This window comes from Astatotilapia calliptera, chromosome 13 (assembly GCF_964374335.1).
Source record: "Astatotilapia calliptera chromosome 13, fAstCal68.1, whole genome shotgun sequence".
Classification (NCBI taxonomy): domain Eukaryota; kingdom Metazoa; phylum Chordata; class Actinopteri; order Cichliformes; family Cichlidae; genus Astatotilapia; species Astatotilapia calliptera.
The window spans coordinates 9,924,514-9,942,731 of record NC_137434.1 but is presented as its reverse complement, the minus strand read 5'-3'; the positions used below and the strand labels follow the sequence as shown (position 1 = coordinate 9,942,731).

Sequence of the window (18,218 nt, the reverse complement as noted above, 5' to 3'; positions counted from 1 at the left end):
CAGGAGGGATTCATGACTAATACTGAATAATAATAATAATAATAATAATAATAGGTCTCCATCTTTCCTGCCTTACCTTTAGAGGTCCTTTGATGTTTTCATCGTGAACCTCAGCTGTGGTCAGATCTGTTTTAAAGGTCACCTGGGGAAGGTGGGAGGCAACAGTAGAGTAGAATCAGTAACAGCATAAACAAAACAATTACCTAAAGATCTGACCGGATCACACCAATCATCCTGCTTACACAGGCAGCAAGTCTCTCCTAATACTGCAGGACTTTTACACAATGACTGAACCCTCAGTTGATGCCGAACATCTGACCATCCCCCGCTCTCTACATCTGCAACGTCCACCCCCTAAGTGAGCCACGGCAGATCATAATCTGATCACGCTGTGGTAATCTTGTATCTGCATGGCAACCTGGCATTACTGTGAGACAGAAAAGGCCACAAGGCAGGCACACACGCACTTAAGAGCCATCTACTGCCACGTCGTTTCCAGAGAGCATGTGCAAAAGTTTGAAAGCAGCCAGAAGTGCAGGATCTTTTTAGTAGATGTGGGCAGATGGATCCAAATATCAACAGTATCGATACCAACACTAGTATTGGTATCAGATCGATATTAATGTGATAGCATCAATACTTGAAAGTGATCTATTTAACAATGAATAGTTTTAAATGGATCACTTTTGGACAACTGGCATCACTTTTATTGAGAGCATATGCACACAAAAAAATTGTAACATAATTATAATGGAAAACTGGCATCACTTTTATTGACTGTGATTCAGTTTAGAATAAGGTGCTGTACAGAGGAGAGAACGGGGGCTAAAAAAAAAAAGTTAAGCACCTCATCCCAGAAAACAAGCCTGCGGGTAACAAATTCAGACAATGCTCGAGTCAGTTTCAAATATAACAACAGCAGAAGCAGCAATCAAGGTCTCGCTGTGAATGCACAATCAAGACAATGAATGAAAGAAATGCATACTGTAAGATTGTCAGGTAATAAAATAGGGGGGGAAATAAAAAGCTTCCTCGGGTAGCATTTCATCAGTTATGGAGATAATAACATTCCCGACTGGGGGAATAAAGGAATCCCTTTCTTCTCTGGGGATGGCAAGAAGCTCGACTCCCCCCAGACTTTAGGTAGGGTGACTCCCGCTGTCCGAGGCCTTGGCTTCAATAACGGCAGAGCGCTCTGACGACTTCCTAACTGCGAGCCGTACACACGGCACAGCCACTTAGGCTTGATAACAAATATTGGAATAAGATATGAAACCATATTTCTGATACAACAGAGCCTCGGCGCAGCAATTTTATGCTGTGAACAGATTTATGAGGAGCCAGTAGTCCTTCATGCTCCGTTTTCTCTCAGCAGGAAACGAGAGCTGTGAGAAGTGACTGCTTTATTCAAGCAAAGGTGGATTCTGTGGCCATAAACAGCTAAAAGGATTTGACACAGTAATAAAGCCCTCCACTGTTCTGATTTTTATATGTTGTTTTTTTCAACATTTATTATTTATGCTGAAAAAGATATGTTTCGGGAGTACACACCTTCACCATTTGTGCCTTTATAAATCTGCTTTTCTTCACCTCACATGTTCGCATCTATTTAATCGACTTTCCCTCCATTACAACTGCCTCGAAGTATCGCTTCGTGCCACACAGCAGGAGCACAGATTAACAGGACAATGACATCAATATTTACCTCCAAAAGTCAAACACCTGGCTGTTTAAATAAGGAAAACCCACATAAATATTTAATCTACAGTAACCTAATCTGAAGCCTAGAAATAGTGTCATTTAAAATGGGGGGGGGATAAATAGATAAAAGAGCAATGGTGAAGCTTTCTGGTGCCTTTTTTGCTAAAGCGACATAACCACAAGGATAAAACTGCAGACTTTGTGAGGCACCTCAAATGCACAGAAGTGGAATTTTAATCAGTTTTAGGAAGGTTAGGTTACATCATGAGTGGCATTCACACGACTGAGTTAGTCAGCACTTGTTTGAGCGTGACATTTCTGAAACAGCACCATCCTAAAGAGGAGTGGGCTTTCTCTCAGTGTGGTCTGCAAGTGCTCAAAGAACCGGGAAATGCGTTTAAGAGAAGGAGCTGGTGTTCATCTGTTCTCCACGAGTACTTCAAAGCTGTTAGTACGTGCAGCTTCATCCATTTACTCTTTAAATGAGTCAGAAGAACCTCACAACGAGATTTCACAATTGCTTCATCTGAGACACTCTTTTGTTTGCATGCATATAAAAATACTACAAAGACTTATATATAAATACTCAGCATTAGTCCTAACTGCAGTGATTGATACTAACATGGTGTTAATCGGTGTCTTACGTGTTCTCTAGCGCAGCTCAATCTTAACCACGTGTTTGTTTTTTTTCCTCCACTAAGCCTTAAAAATCACTCAAAAGACACCGGCGCTGTACGCTGCAAACATCGACTTTGATAAACAAGCAGACAGAGATTAATGAACCAAAGAGCTACGAAGAAATTCATTACAGCGGAATATTCAGACTCACAACGACCACGGAATAATTGCCATGTTTCAACATTTGTGTAACCAAGCTCCACATTCACATCGCAGCTACCCGGGAAAAAACAACAAACCCTACTCTCATCTAATTAGTATGGTAATTAATTTATGAGCTGAGACTGTCCTATTAGATTCATTTCAGCCGGCATCATTTAAACTAAGAACATTGCGTGGTCTACTTTGTCATGGTGTTTGTCCCCCGTCTATGAGACAAAAAGAGGACGTTATTTGATGAGTTCAGCTGGTGTGCTGGAATAGCAGAGCATCTCTGCTCTTTTGTCTCTACAGGGGGAACTACAGTGCACTGACACAGTGAAAAAGCCAGCATCCAGTCTTTGTTCCTCCCACACACTCCAGCAGAATGAGAGACAAGCGATCTGTCTCTATTGTATTATCCAGATGCTCCAGCCCCACTGGGAAATGAGATACTGTATTACGTGTATCATGCAAAACCTTCATCAGGAGGGCTGAAAACCAATGGGGAGGCGGCAATCGCTCTCGAGGCCGTGACAAAGCAGAGAAGCTCCGGGTGAGAGGTGCGCTCGAGGATGCAACGGGTACCGGGTGATCTCGCATCTGCCGCAGCTGGGCTCCTGATCGGCCTCTGACTGACGGCGTAAACCAGGTGACAGGCCTCCAGCGTGTGAGCAGCACAGCTGGATTTCTGGCAACACTGGAAATAAGAAACTAATCCTGGTTTGACTGTGGCAGACTCTATTATCTAATAGAAGGATCTTTATCCAATTATCCCAGGCTAACCCGGGCTCTGAAGGAACGTTTTGGATAATGTGTCTGTGTCCAAACCAACAGCTCTGGATGCACAATAAAGCAGTGCTGTGTGATGTTGATTGTAGCCGCTTCACACAAAGACAAGAGCACCCCCCCGGCCCGGCTGCTATCCACTTCATACACAACACAGACAGATAATTAAATATTAATGTTGGATCATAAGCACTTTGAAATATGACTTACCTTGGCCTTGACTAGCCTCTTGGCAGTCTTAATCTTGGCTTCACAGAAAGCCCCTCGGTACTTGGCGCTCACATCCGTCCCTACTGTCAGGTAGGGGGGCTCCTCCAGAGTCTGAAGAAATAAAAAAATGACACAGAGTTCAAACCCTTTTTAATACAATACAACTTAATGACACAGGTGTATTCACAAAGCTAAAGCAGGAGGACGCACACATACAGGCATAACAGAGTCCAGGGCAACGACGCAAAAAACCCACCCGGCTCAGTGATTCATCCATGGAATACACATACCATCTGCTCTGGGTTTTGGAAAACAAGCCTCTGAGGGAGCAAACAAAAAGGCCACTTCACTACAGCTTTGATGCCTACAAAGAAGAAGCTATCCGAAACACACAGCACCATCTTGTGTCATCAATGGTTCAACACCCCCCTCCCCAGCTTCCTCCAAGAACAGATTTGCAGAGGGTAGAGTACACAGAGAAAGCAGACCTTCTGTCTATAGATGGGGGCACATGATGTTTGTGCTTCATACAGTGTGAAGATGAATTTACTGAGGTTGTTTCAGTTAGACTGGAGGAAAAAAGCCCAGCCTAACAGCGGTATATTTAGACATCTTTCTAGAATAAGAACCAAAGTGGGCCACACTTCCTGCTACTCCTGAAAGCAAGGAAAGCAGCTCAAACACATGTAGCACTTCTGCAGTACACTGAAAAAGAAGAAGACCTCTCATCTTGTCTGAATGAAATCAGTGAATGAGCGCCAGATGGAATGGAGATGCTCAAAAAGTAACAAGAACAATCAATTTCAAATGAAGTTATTCACAGCAGGAAGTTGGTTCTGCTCATTACTCATTACCATATAAAACCATTTTCCCTTGCAAATTGTACCTGTTCAATTTCACACGACAAGATGATAACTTGTAAGACTTGGTGAGATGCACACCTCTCCTTTTTTTTTTCCTTTTATTGCGACATTTTCATTTTCTACGCTTTAAGAGATTCAAACCACATAATTTGTGGGGGCTGTTCATAACAGTTGTTCATTGTTCCCACGAGGAGAGCAAAGAGTGCACAGGTTGTCATTCCAGCTAAAAACTACACCAGCGGTTAGCTGTACTTGAAGCAGTGAAGAGGAACTAATTGCTAACGCCAGCTGCATGCAGTCCACCATGGCACATACTTGTGTCATGACCGAACCACTTTTTCAGGCCTGATATGCTCCAAAGTCCTAATCCTGTCAGGATGCTTGGTAATTTGTGAGCTTTACAAATCTCAATCCTAATTAGAACCTTAGCTTATTGTAACCTATCGAGCTCAGAAATGCCTAAAATGACCTGCTTCCATGGAGTGACATGGAAATGGGGGAAAAAACTAAACTCAGAGGACTTCCGCATTGATGGAGTGCACAGAAGAAGCGAGCACAGCGGCTCTGGGAGAAGCAGCTGCTACTTCAACGTTCTGCAGGTGCACGGCGCCTTGTGCTGTTGGCTGCATCTCGCCTTTGAAACGTGTGTGATTTGTTTAAGCAAAAACAAGTGACAGACTGACAACTTCCTGCTACCATATCACACAAACTAGGCAGAACAGTGAAGACATTATAAACACAGAAAACACTCATACTGCTCTAACTATCAGTAATTAGTGGTCAAACATGTAACTGCCTGCACTTTAATGGGTTTTTATTGCTATTAGATGTAGGCCTGCATTAGAATTGCCTGTAGAGCTGTCTTCAGGACATGGTGTTAATTAGTTTGTCCCGTAGAGTTAAAATCCTCCTTCTTCTTCTTTCGGCTGCAGCCTTTAGGGGTCGTCACAGCGGATCATCTGCCCCCATCCCACACTAACCCTCTGCATGTCCTCATTCACTACATCTACTACGTATTTTTCTTGTGCCTGGGAGCTCCATCTTCCACATCTTTTGTCCAAAATATCCACTATCCTCCTCTGCACATTTCCAAAGCATCTCAACCATGCCTGCCTAACTTTGTCTTCAAACCACTCAAACTGAGTTAAACACTGAAAAGATTATTTTCACAATGGTTGATTATTTACAAATGGTTGGATATATGGCCCCCAAAATCCCTCCAGAATTCTCTAACCCAATCTACCATGAGGGGGTAGAAACAGTATATGTGAGCGGTGTCAAACATGCAGCCCGCAGGCCAGTGTGGGCCTGCCACAGGGTCTAATCTGGCCCACTTGTAGTGTAAAATTTACAGTCATAGCTTTAATATCTTAACTTTACTACACAGGCTCGCATTACAAATTATTTCTTGATTTCAGCCTGACAGATATGATTTTTTTTTTTAAATCCAATACCGATATTTGGAGATTTAAAAATCTGATATTCCAAGTGGATTATATTTATTTATTTTTCCTTTCAGAAACACAAAACATTAAACAGATTTCCCCGTTTATACTCTTGATTGTTGTGTCTGTGGCGTTCAAACCCCATGTGCTGCCTACAGGAAATCTGCAGGCTGCCCTCTAGTGGACAAGCTATGCAACATCAGTATTTGTAACATCGTAGAGTGTTTCTTCAGTCTCTTTAAAAAAAAAAGATTTACCAACCGCTATAAATGCAGAACGATCAACAAATAGCTAAATAATAAAGCTGATAATATCGGTCTGCCGATAAATCGGTCCTAATAAGACGTGTTGTTGAAACCGCACTTATTCTAATTATTCTAATTCTGAATGTTTATATCTTTACTTGAAAAGAAAGACAGGTTATTATACAATCATTTCACTCTTGCAGCTCATTTTAGCCATATGTGGCCTATTAGCTAAAGCGAGTCTGCCATCCCTTGTATACCGTATATAAATATTATGCTAATATGTAACAACAGAAGGTGATATTTCAAATAATCATCAGAAATAATCACTCTCCTGGAAACTTTACAAAAATAACTGAAGCTTGCAGCTTAGCAAATTTGCATCTTTTATGTGAAATGCTGGTAAGCTTTTCTAGTCAAACCAGAACAGGCGGCCTCGTCTCCACACTCTCTGGGATTCTGACAGATGGGATTCGGGGGCAGAGTCCAGCGCCCTCCAGCCTCTCTACCTCTCCGATAAACACCTCATAAGTCTGTAGCAGTCTGGCCTGAGCACCAGCGGCCCTAGCCAACTATGGGTTTACATGACGCAGCAGCCATTTCCACTGTCTCACCAACTCTCTTGTCAGTCACGGCTGTGCCACAAAGCTGTACCACTACAGTCTTCAGATCAGTGTTCAGCCTCCTCTTTCATACTATTACAGGTCTCCTTTTGTCCTCTACGCACTAACCCATTTCCTTTCTTTTTTCTTTTTTTTTTAAAAGGAGAAGTCATACTAGGGGACTCAGAAAGGGCAGTTTGGGTTATCTCAACAGCTGCGCTAGCCAAATATGCACAACCTAACCAGACAGGGCTAACAACACACTACTGAGGCCTGAATTACATTTGTCATGCTCACATTCCAACACAAACAGAGGAGAGTTTGTTGTTTCCACCGATAATGCCCTGCCGCCCTGCACTGAACCACAACTATGAAAAGAAAACTCCATTCCTCAGATTAGATTGCTATTTGGCCTACAGCTGTCTGGAGAAAAAACACTGACTACTTTTATTTATTTTATTTTCATTGCTTCTGCCAGTGCTGAATGATCTTGTGTTGTTTCCCCCGCTCAGAAGATCAACCAGTCAAGATGACTAAACTCAAAGAAGTGGAATTCCTATGCCTTTGGGATGTGAAACATCCTCTCGTCAACTCATAACAACATCATGCACCTAATGAGAACGGCTCTTTCCCAAGATTCTGTCATAAAAAAAAGACAAAAAAAAGGACTGAACAGTATTTATGATAAGCCTTAAGCGCCACTTCAGCCACTACATGCAGAAAGTCAGCATGATGATAGCAGCAGCACTACAATCAAGACCAGCTCTCTGGCTATTCACCTAGCGCTACTGATGTGGAAAATACTCTCCAGGCACATGTGCTTGATTAAACACATACAAATGTGAGTTGGCATGGGGTGACAAAACGCACCTGCGGCTACCTTTCATAGAAATACGCACCAACTCCTCCAAAAGCTGCACTCTGGCTTCGAGAGGGAAAATAATGATGTCCAAGTTGTAATTATTAGTATGCTCTACTTGGCTATCAGTCAAACATGCACACCCAGGATAATAGCCTTATGTGTAATCATGCCTTAAAAGCTTTTTTTCCCTCCACAATGAGCCATCTAAAAGAAATACCAGAGGTGAAGGTGCACCACTGTTATTGGTCATAAAGTACTTCTGTCTCGGATAGAGTACGAGTGCTTCACTGATTACTGATCATCCAAAAACCTATTCGACGTTTAAGCTGTTCTGGTCGGAAAACAAAAGATATCGGTACATTAAGACAGAGCTTTGAAATCATCGCCGCTTTAACCAAAAATAAAGCAGTCTGGAGTGACACTGACAGCGGCAGAATGAGATCAGTTTCTACTCAATAAAGACTCGGGTCATGAAAAATTTAACAGCCGGCTCCATGGTTGAAAATAAGCTGCTGCTTATGGCGCATTTCTTAGACAGCCTTAGTGACTATAGCATTTTCGTTCTACAACTCAGTAAAAATAAAATAAAATAAAAATCCTGGCAGCTATCAAAAGGTTAAAGCTCCAGTGCTGATGGTATGGTGGGAGGTAATGCATACATAGGGCCTCACTTTATAGGGACACTGGTAAGTCTCCATGGATTTCTTAAAAGCCCACAGACTCTGGACACACGCAGTCTTCTGTATATCACTCTCTACTAGGGCTGCACGATTAATCGTTAGAAAATCGCAATCTCGATTCACACTTATGTGCGATCTCATTTCCAAATGACAATGATTTAAAAAAAGAAAAAGAAAAAGAAAAAAAAAGACAACGACGACTGTACCGCATTTTGATCCGGGACGTAATCTGCATGAAAACAAGCGCTCACTCTTCCTGCTCAACAAATGACAAGGGCGGAGCCTTATACCACGTGATACAGAAGCTGTGCCGCGTGATGCTAAAATTAGCAGGGGAAAAAACAACGGAGAGCACGTCAGGGATGACGAGAAAGTGACAGGAGAAAATCCGTCCCGGTCAACCACCCAAACATCAATAACGGGAACCTTATACAGCGCTTCCCTATACACGTCGAACTCCCGCAGGCACAAAGAAATTACGGAGGCTATCACTTATCACCTGACCAAAGATATGGCTCCCATCAACACTGTGCAAAACGAGGGATTTAGGAAAATGATCAACACCCTAGACAAACGCTACACAGTGCCGTCCCACAACTATTTTTCTATTGTTGCACTACCTGCTCTATACATGCAGTGTCGAGCAACGGTGGAGACGGAATTTCAAGCAGTACAACATTTTGCGGCAACAACAAAACGTGAGACATTTGTTGTTTTTATGTTCAGTCTCAACTGTTACGAAGTTGATGTGCAGTTAATAAGTGCAATAAATATTTATACTGGAAAAGAAAATCGTGAGAGAATCGTGATCTCAATTCTAAGCCAAAAAATTGTGATTCTCATTTTATGCAAAATCGTGCTCATGGAAAAGCAACCCAGAGATACGGAAAGGTGGGTCAGTGTAGCACTATACCAACCACACTGCATACTGTGCAGCACAGACTGAACAGCAGACCTGTGTAGGTACATTTAGTTCATCAGTGCAGACACTGCAGCAGATGAAAAAGAGGAAGAGGACCCAGGAAGTTTCCTTTCCACTTCCAACATGGAGAGCGTAAGGTAGCCTATAACAGCAGAAGCATGGTTAATCTTGCTCTCACAAAGCCATGAATGATTTATTTGTTTAAAAAAAATAATGCCCAAATACTGCCAGACAATAAAAGGTTATCTAGTATTTAGTTTAATAAGATATTATTCATCTACCAAGGGTGCACCAATGACTCCGTGTCATTTATTCTTCTTGACCACAAATTCAGTCACACAAATTCAAAATACAACAAGACACATCGCATGACAGATTATTTCTGCACCAAAAAAAGACTTTTTCAAAAAAAATAAAAAAAATAAAAAATCACCAACTGTGAAATTCTGGGCTGATATTAATGTTTAAAAAACAATTTGGCCAAAAGATGATACCAGTGTTTTTGTTATGTAATTCCCTTTTGTGCCAAGACAACAGAGAAATTTAAAAATAAAATAAAATAAATTGACAAATAACAATGCTTTTTAAAGTCTTTCAGCTCTTTGTCTCACTGTCTTTGAACATTTAACTAGCCACAAATTGCAACAAAAGAAATAAAGACGGTGACAAAAAAAAGTTGCAAATGAAACACTACTACACACAGATATTTGCAATTATTTGAGCTGATTCAACTTGCAGTCGAATATATATATGTGATTAACTTATAATTGACGATGCAATATATTGCATTATCTTATTATGTGTAATCTAATTAAAAAAGATATACGAGTTAAAGTAGCATTAAAAATGTAAATTTAACTAAAGGAGCATTCTCCTGAACAATCATTGACATACAGGACACTTTCCTGACATGACTTCATGGTAAATGGTAAATAAAATGGTAAATGGCCTGTATTTATATAGCGCTTTTCTAGTCCCTAAGGACCCCAAAGCGCTTTACATATCCAGTCATCCACCCATTCACACACACATTCACACACTGGTGATGGCAAGCTACATTGTAGCCACAGCCACCCTGGGGCGCACTGACAGAGGCGAGGCTGCCGGACACTGGCGCCACCGGGCCCTCTGACCACCATCAGTAGGCAACGGGTGAAGTGTCTTGCCCAAGGACACAACGACCGAGACTGTCCAAGCCGGGGCTCGAACCGGCAACCTTCCGATTACAAGGCGAACGCCCAACTCTTGAGCCACGATCGCCCCTTCATTTCCAAGAGTCACATGATTTGTCTCTTGTCTTTCCTGTAGCTAACAAGGCCTTCTCCTCATCATCGCCACCTTTAGGTCAACGCATTGGGGCTTTTGTCATTTGAATACGTTTTTATTCCCTTTTAGGGTTGACCTGCAACTGTTAACTTAGCTAACGTAACAGCCTACTGTTACCAGTAACCATTCTAAACACATATAAAAATAACAGGTTGTTTTTTAAGGCATGGCCTGAACAATGCAGCTACACTGTGTGGTTGAGCGAACAGAAGAGCAGATACTGTCTGATGAAAATCTCACAGTGATGCGACTAAAAATCATTTAGGTCCCATCCAAAAAGAATTTAAGACAATTCATACCATTTGAAAAATATAATAGAGCGTATTGTCAATCAAACAGTTTATAGATGCTCACATTGTCCTCTAAGAAGAAGAGCTCTAATTAGGCACTTTAAGTGAAAACACCTGTGCCGGCTGTGCGTGCGTGTGGGCGACACTTTAAGACTTCAAATCCACAACAAATTCAAACTATGAAACAGTAATACTGATTAACCTGGCAAAGATATTGTGAATACTTTCTAATTTACTTACATACTTTTATATATTTAAAACATGACTTATGTAGAGCTGTTCTCATTGAAATACAGTATCAGAATATTAAAAACCACTGTTAATTAGCCGAACTCTGATGATGTGAACCCAGATCAGATTTAAAATTGAAACGACAGGAAGCTGCTTGCTGTTCAGATCTCAGAGTCTCTTTCTTTTTTCCACTTCACACCATCACAGAAACTCACACACTTTGTATTTGTGAGACATAAAAAATTAATAAATAAAGAAACTGTTGCCATTTCCCAGAGTACTGTGAATCAATACATGTAAAATGACACACATGCTAGTTTGAATGTGGTTTGATTTAGTTTAGGTTTATTTTATTTTAGGCTGTATAGGATGACATAAAACACAAATGTCTCAGTCTATTAAGATTACTGGCACATCTAAATCTAAAATCTATTATATTTATCCAAGAGAATTACAATGCTTTAATGACTGTAGCATCTCTGAAATATTATAAACAATAGTTTTACACCCATTATACTGTACTGTGGTGCTCACAGGCCAAACAAAGGAACATGCAAGAGGCACGCAGGAAAGAATTAAGCACCCTCCCAGCCTAGCTCACACGTACAATAATCCTGCTGTGAATCACCTCTTTGTCCAAACCAGAGTCGCCACAATTCCAGTGACTGGTGCTTCAGCAGGAGTTGCCCTGGCAATGCCATGGCAGCTCTGAACTAGAAAAAAAAATTGCAATCTTAATACTTTTTGTTTACGCACTCACTCCCCCACATTTAGGGCATTCACCATATTCACGCTTCCTGTGCGATCAGCAGCAGTTTAATCTACTTCGAGAATTTCAGTGCTTCTGAATTTTGTTTTTTTTGTTTTTTTATATTTAAAAAAAATTAAACAAGTCTTTATCAGACACCCTTTTTCTAATAAAGCATATGGACAGACCCTTGATGATAAAACACTGATCAACAGGTACAATTCAACATCAGATTAACAGACTGGAAAACTTTTCTTCTCGACTAAAACTGTACAGTTTACAGCTCTATGGGTAAACTTATCTACATACTAGGGCTGCACGATTTTGCATAAAATGAGAATCACGATTTTTTGGCTTAGAATTGAGATCACGATTCTCTCACGATTTTCTTTTCCAGTATAAATATTTATTGCACTTATTAACTGCACATCAACTTCGTAACAGTTGAGACTGAACATAAAAACAACAAATGTCTCACGTTTTGTTGTTGCCGCAAAATGTTGTACTGCTTGAAATTCCGTCTCCACCGTTGCTCGACACTGCATGTATAGAGCAGGTAGTGCAACAATAGAAAAATAGTTGCGGGACGGCACTGTGTAGCGTTTGTCTAGGGTGTTGATCATTTTCCTAAATCCCTCGTTTTGCACAGTGTTGATGGGAGCCATATCTTTGGTCAGGTGATAAGTGATAGCCTCCGTAATTTCTTTGTGCCTGCGGGAGTTCGACGGGTATAGGGAAGCGCTGTATAAGGTTCCCGTTATTGATGTTTGGGTGGTTGTCCGGGACAGATTTTCTCCTGTCACTTTCTCGTCATCCCTGACGTGCTCTCCGTTGTTTTTTTTCTGCTAATTTTAGCATCACACCACGGCTTCTGTATCACGTGGTATAAGGCTCCGCCCTTGTCATTTGTTGAGCAGGAAGAGTGAGGCTTGTTTTCATGCAGATTATGTCCCGGATCAAAATGCGGTACAATCGTCGTTGTCTTTTTTTTTTTTTTTTTTTTTTTTTTTAAATCGTTGTCATTTGGAAATGAGATCGCACATAAGTATGAATCGAGATCGCGATTTTCTAACGATTAATCGTGCAGCCCTACTACATACTAGCAAGTATTCCTAACAGAGTATTAACTGAAAATCTCTCAGCAATGTTGAATGAAAGGTACACTGAAACTGAGTTACAAATCAAGCTAAGTGAGTGTAAATGTAAAAAAGTATAATCAGTATAATTGGTTACATTCACAGCTACTTGCGCTATTATTTTTTAAGTGTCGCTACTGAGACCAGGACCCAAGTGAAGTAATATAAACAGTTGAGTGAATGTCACTTAAAGATACAACGTTGAAATTTAAGTACAGCTAAAAATCATGAATGAACAGGCTGACTTTACTTTTACTTTATGCATTTTTTAAACATATAAAAATGTAAGTACTGTATTTTTACAAAGAATGACTATATTGTTTGTATCCAGATCTACGTAATACTAACCAAAAGTGAACCATAGCTTTTAAATGTGATCATGAGGTGTACTTTTCAAAGCACATTAGACAGCCTACTGTACCTGACCTCCTGAGTCCATCTTCTCAAATGCAAAAATAGGAACCAAATGACTGCACTGCATACAGTTTACGGCCACAGAAATAACTAATTTCACTGTAACAGCAAAATCTGCATACTCACTGCTTTGACACAACAGAGCAACTCTGGACTAGAACTGCAGTTCAAGTTTATAAAGGACAGATTTAAAAGGGGATGGTCAAACTTAAAAGCCGAGCTCTCCTGATATTCCTAAAATGTAACTCAAAAACATCTTTCATCAGACCTCCCCTGCCTCATTCTTACACACCCAGCACCTCCAGTTTGCAAGCCATGCTTTTTTTTATTATTGATTTTCCAGTTTTATGACCATGTAATAAAAACACTGACAAAGTTGTTTGGAAAAATATGGAAAACTTCCTCTTTATAAGATCAAACTGTGATGAAAATAAAGTCGGAAAAGTACTTTTCCTGTAGTGTTGTTTTGTCGTATAGAATATATAGAAAATCAACGTTTTCACTGTTGTGTGAGTTTAAGCTTTACACAATTACACTCACACACAATCAAACCCTTTTGTTGTTATTAACAAAAGCGACGAATGTCCTTAATATTACTGACTGTGGTTGAATTTAGAGTGGTCCGCTGCTATTGATACTACTACATAAAAGGAGAAGCTTAATGTATTCCACTTCTTTTATAACAAATTTATTAAGGATTTAAACAAACATCCAACACTTCTAACTTCTTATAATGGGTCTAATCTGTACAGCATTTCATCTTACACACTGTATTACAGCAGTGTGTGTGTGTGTGTGTGTGTGCGCGCGCGCAGCTGGTGAAGAAAGCCTGCAGACCATGAGCCTAAGTGACATATAACGCTAAGTGAACATAATGAAAAGTTGTCCTACTTACAGAGCAATTTACAGTTTAGGCATTGAGCAGATGCTCATACACACAGCGGTAAAATGAGTGAGCACTCCTCTAGCATCAATAGAGCCACACAAACTCAGAGCGCTGTGAAAACAACAAATGCTACAACATTAAACAGAAAATGTCAGTGTGGGAACATCACTGCTTTCAGCTGACGCGTGGATGTGAACATTTAAGCATAATAATCATCTACTAGAGGCCTACTGCAACCCATGTGGAAACAACAATAACTGCAAAATGGTCACAGTTACTAATAGCACCATGTTTCATGAGTTTTTATATGTTTAGCTTTATTCAAAGAGACGTCGGGGAAATTAAGCAGCAAAAGGCCAACATAACATGCGAGTCAGGCGGTATCTGCTAAAGTCACGTTTTTCCTCAGTGTGCATCTCGGCTTATTGAAGTGCATTTCCAGTATTGGCAATCAAAACTCCTCTCGCCACACAAATAGGTCATTATATAATCGCAGACCACCAAAAAATAAAATAAATAATCGCAGACCACCCAGTAGCTTAAGTTAGCGTTACCACTAGGACAACCAACAGAAAGAGTTTGGATGTAGACAAACATATCAAAGTGGCATCTATCTTTGTATCCCCCTGCTCTTTCTGCTTGCACTTTAATAACTGGATAATTTGGCTGAAGGTGACATGTTTATTAGTGGGTGGCGGTTTAGTCCGATTAACCACAACAAGCATAACAAAGTAGCTAATCATTACCAGAGCTGCTTGTAATGTGGCCACTATCAACTCTCCGATCACAAAGCCTGGCAACTTCTTGTTCTACTTGGTTTATGTTCCTCACACATCACTATTACCTTACATGAGTCAGGAAACAAAAACAAACAAACACAAAAAACTCATGTGCGTTATACTAATTGCTCTGCAGGTTACGAGGCAGCATAATGACTCATGTGGCAACAAATGATAAGTTAGGACACTGCCTGCAGTCATAACCGCAGCTATAACACGAGAATAAATAGCTCAAATCACTGAGAGAGACAGCTGTGTTTTTTCAGGCTAAATAAGGCTGAAGAAAACAATGTCATGACCAAGTTTTTCTTAAATCTCATCATGAAGTTCACAAGCCACACCTTTGGTATAAATTTAGAGCCACATACACATACATCACTTCACATCCACGCCCTCTCGTCTTATAATTCAATGCCAACACATAACAAAGCACAACATTAATATTACAATTTTCAATTTGCATTTGCAAAGCAAGCTGAAGACACTAGAAACTCAACATCGGGGACATCAAACAATTGTATTAGTCTGGCCTTTATCCAGGACGCTGTGTTTACATTTACATTTAATAGGAAGATCCAACCGTTTAATTCCTCTGGTTAAGTCGTGTTTACATAAGAGCTGAATGAAACTGAGCTGCAGAAGTAGTAGAGCTAATGGGAGCTTCCCCGTGCTACTGAGCACATGCAAGATAAAAAAAAAAAAAAATGAATGAACATACCTTCATCTCTCTATGAGTCCTCTAGGTGACCAGTTTAACGGATCCCAAGCTGGAAAAACAAAAAGGTAGGAGAAGCTGTTAGAAATTTCAGAGAGTGCCAACTTATGTCTGCCACAACAAGACACGATTATGTTATGATGACATCACTTCTTCTGCTACACTGCTGGATGCAATGAAGAAAAAGCTGGGCGGTAGATGCTCACTTTAAACGGCTTGGGGAAAAAACATCGACGACTGCACACGAAACATCTTTCTTTTCTTTACATCCTGCAACACATCTGCTCGAGAAAGAGACAGACAAGGGTGTGTGTATGTGTGTGTACGGGAGCTTTCCAGTCCAATAATATGTGTTGCAAAGTACACCGTGGCAGGCTGATCGCTCATTCGCAGAGCCTTTAAAGCCGTTTATGTAATGCCCAGCGCACACTGTTGTAAGTCAGTCAGTCAGCGCTAGTCAGCCAGACTTGGCTTGTGACTAAGAACGGCGAGCACAAACAAAGTAACTAGTCGCTACTCGAAGCAAAGGCTTCCTCTGTGTGTGTGTCTGTTTGTGTGCACAGATGGATAATATTGTAGCTGTTTAATGGAGTGATGGACAGTGTTAACAGCCGCACGGCGCTCGTTTCTCCGAGTACACGGCAGCGTGGTGTGCCTGCTGTCTGCACTGCACTGACTATACCAACGCTACAGCAGAGGATGACGCCATTTCTGTAGCTGACAGTAAGCTAGAAAAGGAGAACAGTTGAGCAGGCAAACACTGGGAAAATCCAGGGAACCGCGGTCGCAAGTCACCTGCCCGTGCCACGGCCATTTCTCTCATCGGAGACTGGGATAACGCTGTGTTTTTTGTTACAGGAAAACTGCACCGAGACCATCCATTTTCGTTTTCGCTTCTCTCTCTCCCTCGGTGTCGGTGCACTGCTCTCTGCGGAGAGTGCGCTCGACGGCAATAAATAAATAAATAAATAAAATATATATAAATGTAGAGCGAGGGAGCGAGATAATAACACAGTAGCTAGACCCCAAAAACCTTTACAGATATGTCATATCACCGCCCTGGTAGTACAAAACACGTCAAGTTGAGCCCCCCCGAAAAAAGAAAAAAAGTGAAGCTCGGCCGTGCAGACCGATTGGAAGTCACTTTCTGAACGGAATGCTCTACTGTGGCATTTCGCTGAACGTTCACGGAGCAGCGATGAGTGGAGATTTGCTCCCGACAAAGAAACAAGTCGACGAAACGGTTCGCAACAAGGTCAAGCTCGAAGACTTGCAACGCAGCAACATCGCGTTAATTCCCCCCCCCCCCCCCCCAAATCACCACCACCACACAATTTTATTGTTGTAACACAAGCCAAGGTCGCAGTCCTCCTTTGGTTTAGTTCACGGAGGATACAATGTCATCCGCCCCAGACAATTTGCTAGACCGAGCCGATGCGAGTGAGTGGACTGACCACCACTGCTAGCACCATTCCCAACAACGTTAACACACTCGTACAAGCTTCGAGACTCGGTAGTCTTTTCTCCTGTTCTAAAAGCTGCTACAGTGATTAACTAGAGCGTCGAGCTCATTTAAACCTCTCCACTAGTGATTCACGTCCAAGCAGTTTGTTACTTAACATACGTAACATAATAATAACCACAAAAAAATACTGGTCAAGCACCCACAACACCGAGAATAACAAGTCATCACTAGCAGTAGGTGGGGAAATATGGATAACCTTTGAGCTGATTTTTATCCCCACAACTGATCAAATGGGCGAGTTCCTTGATACACGGTAGCTCCAACCTACATTGGACAAGTCAGTCGTGAGGAGCCAGACGTTACTGGTGGCACAAAAGGAAAGCCTGACAATGCATTTTACCTCCGTTTAACTATATCGTCCGCCCGCTGCTCGACAGATCTCGTCACGCTAATAAGAACTCACCGATTGTTTCGGGTAATATCACTTTTTTTTTGTTTAAATGGCTATTCGCGAGCACCGTGGCAGGCGCTACTCGACGACAGCGTCCCCGAGGATTCCTCCGCTCAACAACACAACACTCCGGAGCCTGTCCAGCACACTTGAAACTATTCAGCCACGGAGTAGCATAACCTTTCACTGCGCTCATCCGCCTAATTTGGCTGGCTACGGCTTAACTTTGTTATCGAACTGAACAAGTTTTTTTTTCCTTTTCTTTTTTTAATCTGCAGGTTTCTACTGCCCTGTTGCCAAATTCATTCATTCCTCTAAACCACCCTCCCTAAACACAACACAGCATTAGTTAACAAGTTAGCTAACGTCAAGGTTGGCTTGATAGCAGCAGGGAAGCAAGCTAGTAAAATGTTCTAAATAGCAACGGCTCTGCCGAACAAAAGCAGGCTCACCTATGCTGTCAAGTTGAAAAACACCTCTGGTTTTCGACGAAAGTGGATTAGTAATCCATAGGAACATTTATGAGAAAAATGCGACAGATTTAAACGTCGTCCACCGATTGATGTTGGATGCGGATGGGTAAAAGTCGTTTTCGCAGAGCTGCTGTTTGCCTTGTTGAGTAGCTCCTCTAGCCTAGCTCTT

At 41.3% G+C, this 18,218-nt stretch overlaps 1 protein-coding gene across 3 annotated transcripts in view; it reads right to left on the bottom strand.

The window, feature by feature from the left end:
• arid4b (AT-rich interaction domain 4B) overlaps positions 1-18,217 on the bottom strand; it is a 37,166-nt gene extending 18,949 nt beyond the window's left edge. For 2 of the 3 annotated variants that reach the window (XM_026189059.2, XM_026189062.2), the window contains exons 1-4: positions 18,029-18,217; positions 15,664-15,712; positions 3,517-3,627; positions 77-142 (exon numbers count right to left, since the gene is read on the bottom strand). In XM_026189059.2, coding sequence (XP_026044844.1) covers positions 77-142; positions 3,517-3,627; positions 15,664-15,669 — 183 coding nt within the window. In that variant the 5' untranslated portion in view covers positions 15,670-15,712; positions 18,029-18,217. Of the gene's footprint in view, positions 1-76; positions 143-3,516; positions 3,628-15,663; positions 15,713-15,866; positions 15,883-18,028 lie in introns of those variants that run through there. The other variant, XM_026189060.2, reaches the window with a different exon arrangement.
• Between the last annotated feature and the right edge of the window lies 1 nt (position 18,218).